The sequence below is a fragment of the Mus caroli genome, chromosome 13 (assembly GCF_900094665.2).
Source record: "Mus caroli chromosome 13, CAROLI_EIJ_v1.1, whole genome shotgun sequence".
Lineage (NCBI taxonomy): Eukaryota > Metazoa > Chordata > Mammalia > Rodentia > Muridae > Mus > Mus caroli.
In genome coordinates this window covers 88,534,771-88,545,432 of record NC_034582.1, presented here as the reverse complement: position 1 = coordinate 88,545,432, position 10,662 = coordinate 88,534,771, and the positions used below count along the sequence as shown (strand labels likewise).

Here is a 10,662-nt window from a genome sequence, read left to right as displayed (position 1 = left end):
TTGGTTTTCCGAAGCGAGCCTGTGCTAGCGATCTGCCTCGCAGTCTAAGCCGGCGACCTTCCCCGGCCGGCTGGGGCAGAGACAGCAATTTCCACCGCGCCTTGCGGGGACGCGGGGAGCACGTGGCGCCGCTGGCTTCGAGGTCAGCTGGCACCTCGAAGCGTGGACTCCGGAGAGGACACCGGAGCCGGCCAGCGGGGGGCAGCCGGAGGAGCAGCCAGGCGTCTCGAGGGGGACCACAGCCACCTCCCTGGATCCCGCCTCTCTCTGCCTCCGCCAGGGCTGCACGGAGCGCAGGGAGCCCGCGGCCCGCGGCCGCCTTAGCCACAATGCCCTCGGGGCGCTGCGCCCACGCGCGGCGGAGCAGCGCGGCCTAGGCCGGGCTCGCGGCACGCAAGGCCGAGGCTGTAACCGCGGCCTCCTCTGGCCACGGCCCTCGCCTCACGCGCGCGTGCAGGCAGCGGGGGGCGCCCTCCGCGCCACCGTTGACGAACGAACCAGAGAGGCGTCTCACCGCTCCACCCTGGTGCCCTCCTGCCCTGCCCCAGAGCCCAGCGCTAGGCCCGAAGCCTCGCGAGAGCCCGAGCTCGCGTGGAAAGCTCGCGCCCCGGCCTTCACGCCTCGCAGGCCTTGCAGGCCTGGCCCTGTCTGCTGCACAGCAGTCAGCCTCGCTGTGGTGGCCTCCAGGTGCTGCCCAGAAAGTAATTCCAAGTCTTCCAAGGGCGAAGAGCCCAGGCACCCCAACCACCACCTCCCCAGCTGAGCCTAGCCCTCTCCCCGCCCTTCTGAGACCCCCCACTTCCTGCCAATCCACATTACACCAAAACCCACCATCCTCTGTATCACATACGGAAAATGATTTTATTTTATCCATTTACATTTAACTTGATATAAACTTGTCCGGAAAAGTCAAATAATATGCTTTATATTAGCTCAAACATTTATTAAGAAAACCAAAGTCCATAAATAAGCACAGACAATAAGTTAAAACATATCACAAATTGACCAGTATGTAACAAGAATGCTTTATCTACACAAAACATCCTATTTCACATGTTTGTTCATTCTTAGAAAGCGCTTCTGTTCTCTGGGTTTGGATTTGACCAGCACATGCAGAAAGAGCTGATTGTGTTTCTCTGTACAAAGTTGCAGGGTTGTAGATGTCCGCCTGCACCCACCGGTGGCCGGCAGGAGGCCAAGGGGGCACGAAGGACGCGATAGGACGACCACAAAACAACCAAGGGCACAGAGCAGCGAGAAGAGAAGAAAAGAACGAAAAAGGAAGCAAACGAACGCCAGTCTTGAAGGATCTAGAAAAGAGATGTGGCTTTTCGCTTTTACAAAAAGGAAAAAAAAAAAAAAAAAAGATTCCTTACACGTGTGTTTTGTTCTTCCTAGAAAGGCCTATCAAAATGGGAAAGACCACCTCTTTATCACATAAGTGCCTAAGTCCGCTCCAGCCACCCAATCCGCTGCCATGTTCCTCCTGAGACGCCTTCCCTTCTACCCCCTCACAGCTGAGCTTAAGAAAAGAAAAACCGAGATATAACAACGAAAGCGGTCTTTTGCAAGCCAATCGAGGGTTGCATGGACAGTGACTGGATAGACAGGGTAGGGTGGTGGTCCGGGAAAGAAAGAAAGGAGGTCGGAGAAAGAATACGGGGCTAAATCAAATGACATCAGTTGGGCCCTCAGATGAGGCGGTTGGTAGCAATGCTTGTCCACCTTTAAGACAAAAATCCCTAACATTGTGCTGTACCTTGAACACGTCCATGTGTGACCAAGATGCACTGTGTGTGTTTGCGCGCGCGCGTGTAGTGTCTGAGCGTGAGCTATGGTGCGAGTGTGTGTGTGTGTGTGTGTGTGTGTGTGTGTGTGTGTGTGTGTGTGTGTGTTTCTGCCCACAAACCAGTCCATTGGTGTCTGATTTCAGATCCTGAGTCGACTCCCTGGTAAGTAAAATGGCGGGAAGGATGCTTTCTGCCGGGCGCGGGAGCAGGGACGTGAGGCTCGGGGAGAGACTGAGCCCAAAGGGAGACGCGGGCGAGGCGGGGGGTCGTGGGGGTTGGGGAGGGTGGTGACCGAAGTGTGGCCGGGGTGGCTGCCAGGCAGAGGCCGGGAGGAGGGCACGAGCACGACCTGGGCGAGCGGGGGGCCGAGGCGGCGGGCAGCACGGGGCTCGGGGAGCCGGGCTCGGGAGGGAACTCGGGAGGCGACCTCGCCGGGGCTCGGGGAGGACGGGGGACACCGGGGAGGGGGAGGGGCTGGGAGCCCGGCGCGCGCGGCCGGGGGTCTGGGGGAGGGGACAGGGGCGGGGGCGGCGCCCGGGCGCAGCGGGCGGCGCGCGGCGGCATTAGGTGAAGCTCATGGAGACTGTGTGCTCGAGCGCCTTGCGGCGCAGGGAGGCGATGCTCGTGCCCCGCCACACATCGCTGCTGTCCGGAGAGCTGCAGAGCTGGGGCGAGCCGGAGACGTTGCTGGGGCCGGGGAGGGAGGCGGGCACCATGCCGGGGAAGGCGGGCTGGTAGAGGTGCGACTGCAGCCCCGCGCCGTTGGAGCCCGCCAGGCTGTTGGACAAGCCCATGGAGTTGGGCGGTGGCCCGGCCGCCAGGCTGCACTGGGACAGCGACTGCGCCATGGCCTGCTGGCGACCGAGCGCGGGCGGCAGCGGCAGCTGGGACACGCCAGGCATGGCGGCCGCCGCCCAGCGGGTGTCGTTGGCGTGGAAAGAGCACAGGCTGTCGCCCATGGCGGCGGCCGCGGCGGCGGCGGCCGACGGGAACTGGGGCAGCCCCGGCGTGGGCAGCAGCGTGCCGGGCGCGCGGAACACGTTGGTGGTCTTCTTGCGCTTCTTCCACTTGGCGCGGCGATTCTGGAACCAGACCTGCAGCGGGCGGGGTGAGGGGAAGAGAGACAAGACTCCACGAGGTTAGAGAGCCGGGTCGGAGCTAGAGGTCCCCAAGCCCTGCTTCACACCGTCACCCAGTCCCAGGCTGAAATGATGCTCCGGGCTCGACACGCCCCCCACCCCCACGCCCCGGCGCGAGCTCGAGGCTCTCCGCCGCCGCGGAGCCACGCACGTCCCCTTAGCCACCACCGAGCGCAGACTCCGGGCGCTCTCGTGTCGCGGTGCCCTCTGGCGCGGAACGCACCGAGCAAACAGCACCGCATAGACCACCGTGTGCAGCGTTCACCGCCCTGTGCACTCTGGCATAGTCTGTGCAGTGCACAGAGGTAGTAGTGGTCGTCAAGCAGGCATGTGTCAAGGCTCGACCCACAGGTGTACAAATGAAGACAAACATGAGTACCCATGTGGCTTAATAGCATGTCTCATAGCACTGATGGGGTATAGAATTTTCAGAAACACTGGAAATTTGGGGATTGATGAAAGGCCACGAATGACATAAACAGTTTCAAAATCGAAAGACAAAGGAAGCCCCTAACATCACGGTTGACAGAGCAGAGAGGTTAATATAGTGACCCGTGTGGCAAAGTGAGCCACTGAGCTGCGGTGTTATTTGGTTGCCACCTTGATTTCTGATTTCTCCCTCAGTGCTTGGAGCAATTGCCACAATGCTCCTCCCCATCTCTCTCCCAAAAAAACGCTCTGAGGGCGCCTTTCTCTGCGCCAAGCCATTCGGGTGTGCTGGAACTCTCTGACTGAACCCCAGGGCCTTATGCCTTCCAGTACCTTATTTCAGATTCGTGGTAACATGTCCTCTGATACCTGTAAGCTGAACATACCCCAACACACCTCTCGTTTTATAAACTAAAGCAAATTTCCTAAACAATGCGAAGGAAAGGAGGTCAGCTTTAAGAGTCACACTGGTCAGGATGCAAATCTAAATTTGCTGGGATAATGGACTGGGTTTTTTTTTTTTTTCAGGGAGAACTGTCTATTAAAATATACATCAAACAAGCCCTCCTGGCTTTTGTTTCCTGATTATGGCCCAGGAATTTCAGAACTTACCAGGCAAGTGTGCCTACAAATGTCAAAATCACTGTCACTGAGCGAAATTTCCTCTTAGTGGTACTAGACAACCAACCTATCCAACCTTGATAATTTCTCCTCTCCATCTATTTGCATTTTATCTTTAAGGGGCTGGGGCTTCCTCAGTGAGTTTAGTTTGCAGACTTTTCTTTCAAAATCTAGTCAACGGGATGACTACTGAAACGAAATATAAAATGGTGCCGGGCACAGATCAGTTGTTGACTAGTTTCCTCTTAGAATTTGGCCAACACACACCTGCTTTCCAAATTTTGCCCCCCCCCCCAACGTGATTTATCTGGTAATCCAATCTATGTAGTAGATGATTTGCAAGCTGAAGTGTCAAGGATATGGATATACCTGCCTTCATTCTTGGTAAACCAAGAATTTATAGCGGTGCAAGCAAGCATACACTTTGCTTACCGGTGTGAATAGCTTTGCAGTCTACAATCCTCTCTGAGTCTGCCCTTGTCTTCCTATCTTACCTAGGGCTTCCTTCAGCACTTTATCTTTCTTTAGTTTGTACACCATTTCCCACATTGCTGCTTAACCCTATATTGATGCTGGGTAAGCTTGCCCTTAGCGGAAGCTCTAGAGCTGTGGCTAATGAGGCTTCAGGGCCCAATGGTGATGATTGCAGCTGGATGGAGCTGTTAGCAGCCTTTGGCCTTGGGTGGACAGTGAGGAGACCTAAGGTCCCAAAGACCCTTTGCAGCACCTAGCTGACACTAGTTTGGGAAGTTGGGCAAGAGAACACCCTTGACTGAAACTTGTCTGTGTCCAAAACTTGCAGCCTCCTAGGACCATTTTGAAAGGGAGAGTCAGGACCAATTCCTACCACTCCCCAGAGCGAGTGAATCCTACATGGTCAGTGTTTTGGAGATGGTAAATTGGACAAAGGCTTGGAGAAAGAAGCAACAGAAAAAAGAAAAAAAAAACCAATGTCACACTGCTCAGCAGAGTTTCAAGAGCAAACAGTGCTGCGGAATCCAGAAAGAACCACTGTTAAAGAACAAAATATTAGAGGAATAATCGAAAAATCATGCTCAATTATGTTTGAGGGTTAGTAGTCAAATGATGGCTACAAAATTTTTAATGTTTCATGGTTTACTGAGATTCAAGGGGGAAAAATCTGCATGGAATCCGAGCACCTCAATTCCAAGCTAGGATGCATATGTTTTTAAAATGTGAATGTTTCCACTTGGAAACTAGAGCATGTCGGGTTAAAATGCAGACAAAACCTAAGGGAGAGTTTTGGAATGCACTGATGACAACTCCAGGAAATACATTAACCACAGCCGAAGACCCAACTTTGCACTCAGTTTGAAATGCAGCTCTCCTCAGAAAAATGCTTAATACAACAGTGAGAATCTAATGGAGGTTGGAATCTAAAAATCCACTTTCATGATATCTGCTGTTACAGTAATATAGACATACTGTAAATGTATTTTAAAATATATAGCCCGTTTAATTCCCCAGCTATAAATGGCTCAGGAATAGAAAAAGAGGGGGAGAAAGAAAGAATGCCCCCCCCACACACACACTTGAAGCAAATGCTTTATGAAGACCTCATTGGAATCCAGCAAATGATTAATGTGTAGATATGGGAGGAAATCTGGGGAGCTGTATTAAAGCCTAGATCTCAGGTTCATTTCGATCAGCCAGCCGTGAACTCTGGGCCGAATTCATTACACTTTAATAGTGCTGGGAGAGGAAGAAAATGCAATTTCTCATTCCATTAGAAAACTCGAAAATACTCTCAGCTTGTCCCCCTATTAAGATGTGGCAGGTGACAGGGCCATTCTAGGGGACACGGTCAATGGAATTACAGCACATTATTTTTGTTCATATAAAATATTGAAAGGCAAGCCTGACTGTGCAGAAGTTATTTCACTGATTTGGTTTTTATGTAAATAAAATATTGAAAGTTAATTAATCCGTGCTAGAGACTAATGATTATGCTTATTATATTGCATTTGATCGCGTAATTTGCATGATTCTCGCATTGCTGCTTAATAAGCCATTCCAGGTTATAAATAATTCTGAAATTGGTTTCTAATAATGGCATGCTATAAAAGGAATGGTTTTATTACACTAGCCAGAAAAGGGGAACAGTACCATACAGGAAGTGGCCTCCATGTGAAGAGAGGTGCTTTCGTAAACACTTCAAAATGTGATATAGTCCAGATAAAGGCAAAAAAATAAATATACTGGATAATTCAGTCTAAAATTAAAAAGTATCTTTGAAAACTTGCAAGCGCAATAAGTTAAATGTTTAGATCATTTTTAATCAGTGCAGTGGCCCACATACTGGAAAGAATGTGTGGCAATCTGTTAACTATAAAGAAAACTATGAAGCGCTCATCATATAAGAATGTAAACCAATTACTATTTAATTTGAATTTGGTCAAGGAGCAATGGTACAGTGAATTGTGAAGTAAATACATTTCCCATAAATTATTTTCGCATTACGTTACATAATGTTAATCATTTTGAAATGTTAATTAAGAAGGTTATGTTGATCTGATTACTTTTTAAACTATGAAACATTATTTTTAAAAAATATTGAAATTGCTGTTCTATTAAATTGTTTTTATCAGTAGACTCAAGCTATTATCTTTGGTTGAACATTATGCTAGAACAATTAGCATACTTTGTCTCTTTCTTCTTGCATATTCTTTTGTGTACTTTGTGAACATAACTACCACACAGTTTATATTTTATTTCATTTATAACTTTTTCTATTAAAAGAATCACTGCCATTAACCTTTGGAAGGCCTAATAAAGTTTAATAGACCTCATTTTCTTTTTTCATAAAATCAGCCATCCAATTATATTTTATTTGTGATTCTAAGTTCTATTTTAATTTGAACTAATTACCAATATGTCTAGGTTAAGATGCAGCACTGCACTCATTTAAACAAAAATTAATAGCAAAGATTTCTCTTGAGAGCAAAAAGTAAATTTGTGAACTTTGATTCTTCGGTGTTGAGCTTACAATCAAGTATTATTGTTGGCATGGACTTGGATTGTGTATTTCCATGACAGTTTGAACCCACACTTAAAAAGTGCAAGGTGAAGATTTAAAGAACATTTATATGCCCGAGCAATGTAATTAGTACTCTTCATATGTGTAATGTCTTTGCCCCAGTGTTTAAGCTTTTCAGAGTTCACTAACAAATACCTAGATTTATATTGAATAAAAATATTAATCGTTGTGAATATTTATCTATTAATTTGACCATTTTAAGTCTCTGGGATATTCATTTCTTTTTAGAACAAAAGTATGTATTCCCGTTTAGATGAACTACAAAATGCCGAATGGAAATAAATCCTGATTTCCTGATGTAAAAGAACTGTAGTTCTTCAAGTTAATTTCCAAAATCAGGTAGCACTGGCTTAACAAATTATTTAACTTAGCACCCAGGATTCTAGAAGGAAAGAGAAAAAAAAAAAAGGTCCAAAGTATAGAGAAAATTTTCAGCACCGTGGATAGCTCTAGGCAAGCGCAAAGCTTCTTTGAGGCGCCTGTCAATGAAATAGTACACGTTGCCAGTCTTTGTAATAGAAAAAAAGAAAGAAAATTGGGGTTTATTAATCTTATATTTTCTCTCCCAATTTTCAAAAGAGATACAGGTGAAATTTTCTAGATTTCATATAATTACAACTTAGAAAGTGGTTGGATAAAAATATGGACACAATAACGAATTCCTCCATTACAATTTAACCTTTCTGGCCTGAAAAGTTCCTTCTTTGGGTCAAATATCCACAACAGACAGTGCTCATTTCCTGATTTCCTCCTTAAGGGAAATCTTAATTATTTTATTAAAATTAAAGACCCAATTTTCATAGGTGGTGTAGTATTTTCGGCCAGTCCCTGCGCGTTAGTAAATCACCCAAGGCAAAAGTCTTTGAAAACAACAAAGCTGAGGGTGTTTTGCCTGTAAGACGAAAGAGGGTGGTATTTAAGAGAATAAAACCACACCTGGAAGTTTGAGTACTCCACCCCGCTTTTTAAAGACACCAACTGCACCGTGGTTCCTCTTCCTTGTTTCCTGTATTATTATGAAATGTCTCCCATTTATCCAAATTCGTAATAGAAACTCATTACCGGGTAATGAAACACTTGTCAATAGAGCTGGAGCAAGGTGCGCGCTGGGCTTAGCTTCTTGGGGAGACAAGAAGGTTCCTATCTTTGGACCCCCGCAGCACCATAACACCGGGCTGCTTTTGAGGAGTTTTGAGATGAGGGATGGGGCTACAATGGAGGAAGTCCATGGGGGGCCTGTGGATCATCCTAGCCAATATTTGGACAGAGTATGGGATCCGCCGACCCAGGAACGTAGAAACAACAAGCGCGCAGCCCGGGATCCCAGCAGAGCACAATGCCTACTCTGTGCTCCAATCCTCCCCTTCCCTCCTTGCCTTCCTCCCCTGAGCCCAAGCCCGCCGTACCTGCACCCGCGACTCGGTCAGCCCGATACGCAGCGCTAGCTCCTCACGCATGAAGATGTCGGGGTAGTGAGTCTTGGCGAAGCTCCTCTCCAATTCGTTGAGCTGTGCTGGGGTGAAGCGTGTCCGGTGGCGCTTCTGTTTCTGTTGGCCCTGCTGTTGGCCGGCTTGGCTAGGGTTGGGGCCGCCCTGGGGCCCCGGCTGCTTGTCTGGGTCTTTGGCGCTCACCGCCAGCGAAGCAGGAGTAGAGCCCACGGTGGTGATGTCCTCGCCTGGCAGCAGAGTGGCTCCTTCGACCGGGTCCGAGTTGGGTGCCAGGTCCCCTGGATGGCCCCCAGGGTCAGAGCCCCCCACACCCAGCCTACACTTCACCGCCTCCCGGTGGCCCAGAAGCTCGGCGGCATCTTTCATACCTGAGGAGGGAAGGGGATCTCGGTCAGTACTGCCCTGGCGAGGTGAGGAGCCGGTGACTTCCCTGAGAGGTTCTGCTTCAGCCCCATCCACCGCTCCCTCTGCGCCTACGCTTGCCCCGAGGCGGAAACTGCCTGGTCCTCAGCCCGGTTTCCCAGGAATTGGACAGCTAGGTTGAAATAACATCTCCTGGCCTCCTCTCCGCAGCCCGCTCTGGTGCTTCACAGCTCTGGCCTTCGTGTCTCCCACAAAAAAAAAAAAAAACTCACTCCCAGGCCTGACAATGAAACACACCCGAATCCTTTCACTGACTGTAACCCTGGTGTCCCAGGAAACCTTGAGAGAATTCTTAGTCGGGTGATGCGGGAGAGAAAGAAATCAAGAGAGAGCCCTTGGAGGCTGCTCCTCCTGAGCAAAGGCGCTAAATGAACTCTGGCCAATTCCCTCTGACTTTCGGAAGATGAATATGTCTCCAAGCCTTCCACCTCTCAAAATAAGCCCAAATCAGCTCCGCCTCCCCCTCAAATCAGAGAAAGTGTTTGGGAAATGGAGTCACATCCATCACTAAAGCTTCCCAAGCCTGAAACCCAGAACTTGGTAACCCAGATAGCTTCAAAGAAATTTAAGTAAACTCTATAGCCATAACAGTGAATCAAACTTTAGAGAATTCAACTTTTCTCTCCCGAGAAATAAACGGCTCGTCCCTCCCCGTCACTGGCAACACCGAGTCCCTTGTAGAAGGCAGGGATGCCCGAGAGGATGAGTTGGGCTTTTCTTCTCAACCAGCGCACTTAGCAAATCCACCTTCATACAGCGGCTTCTCCTTCACAAAGGAGAAGATTTTTTAAAAAAAAGAAAACAAATTTAAGCACACTTAGAGGAGAAGGTGATGATAGAAAGGAAGAAAGGGGAAAAGGGATGAAAGAAATTCCAAATCAAAGCAAACAAGAGTGAAAAAAGAGAGAAACACCTCCAAACAAATTATCGCGGGCTAGAACTCCTTTCAAAAATAATAATATTAATAACGAAGGGGAGAAAGGAAGAAAAAATAAGAAAAACAAAAAGGTGTCAGCATCCCCAACTCCGGTTTGTTTTGGAATCTACATATTCCATAGATTTTTTTTAAAGACGATGTTAAATCAAATTAAACTTTAATACAGCACAATTACTTTTAAAGAAATTAGTCCATTTAGGGCGCATTAAGGTAAAATAAGGAACAAATTGACAATTTCCTGCCCCGGCTTCTCCTGGCTGCCCGGGTGAGAGGCGCTCACTCACCTAGCCTGGCGTCCAGGAGGTCGGCGTGAGACAGCATCGCGCACCGCTCCAGGGCGAAAGCTGTTCCCCCCCAAATTTTAGCGGCTTTAAGTTATTTAAAATAGATATAAGCTATAAGCTATACGATATAGATATATATAGATCACCTAAATGAAAGAAAATTCGGTTTGTGGTTAAAAAGGGGGCTTCTTGCATTATAATGTCCTTTAGAGAGACGGGGAGGTGCTTAACAGATGAATGAACCCGTGAGCAGCTCGGCGAGGGGACCAATCAGGAGGGCAGCCTGCAAATGTCAGCGCCCGGAGAGTCCCCCACTCCGCCCGCCCGCCCGCCTGCGCCTGCCGGGAGGAGGCGGCGGCCGCAGCCCAGGCAGCTTCAGCCTCCAGCAGCCGCTAAAGCAGCAGCGGCCACCTTGGCCTCGCTCTGGGCCTCTGGGCCGAGCCTCGGTCAGTTCTTCCCAGAGATTTTCTCCGGGCACATCTCCCCTTTTCTTGTCCTGCCTTGCTCGCTTCACAGACTCTGCTCCGTGTATC

The 10,662-nt window shown here is 48.8% G+C and overlaps 1 protein-coding gene across 1 annotated transcript; it reads right to left on the bottom strand.

Moving 5' to 3' along the window:
- Window positions 1–838: 838 nt before the first annotated feature.
- Otp (orthopedia homeobox) lies at window positions 839–10,309 on the bottom strand. Its single transcript, XM_021181097.2, has 3 exons — window positions 10,130–10,309; window positions 8,444–8,853; window positions 839–2,884 (listed from the first exon to the last, which is right to left on the bottom strand). The coding sequence occupies exons 1-3, from the start codon at window positions 10,164–10,166 to the stop codon at window positions 2,354–2,356; spliced, it is 978 nt and encodes a 325-aa protein (XP_021036756.1). The 5' UTR covers window positions 10,167–10,309; the 3' UTR covers window positions 839–2,353.
- Between the last annotated feature and the right edge of the window lie 353 nt (window positions 10,310–10,662).

Excerpts from the sequence above, each read along its gene's own strand:
- Otp (XM_021181097.2), bottom strand. The coding sequence starts at position 10,166 with ATGCTGTCTCACGCCGACCTCCTGGACGCCAGGCTAG. Across the intron at positions 8,854-10,129 it reads CCTCCTGGACGCCAGGCTAG|GTATGAAAGATGCCGCCGAG; the intron begins GTGAGTGAGCGC and ends TTCCCTCCTCAG. Across the intron at positions 2,885-8,443 it reads TGACCGAGTCGCGGGTGCAG|GTCTGGTTCCAGAATCGCCG; the intron begins GTACGGCGGGCT and ends CGCCCGCTGCAG.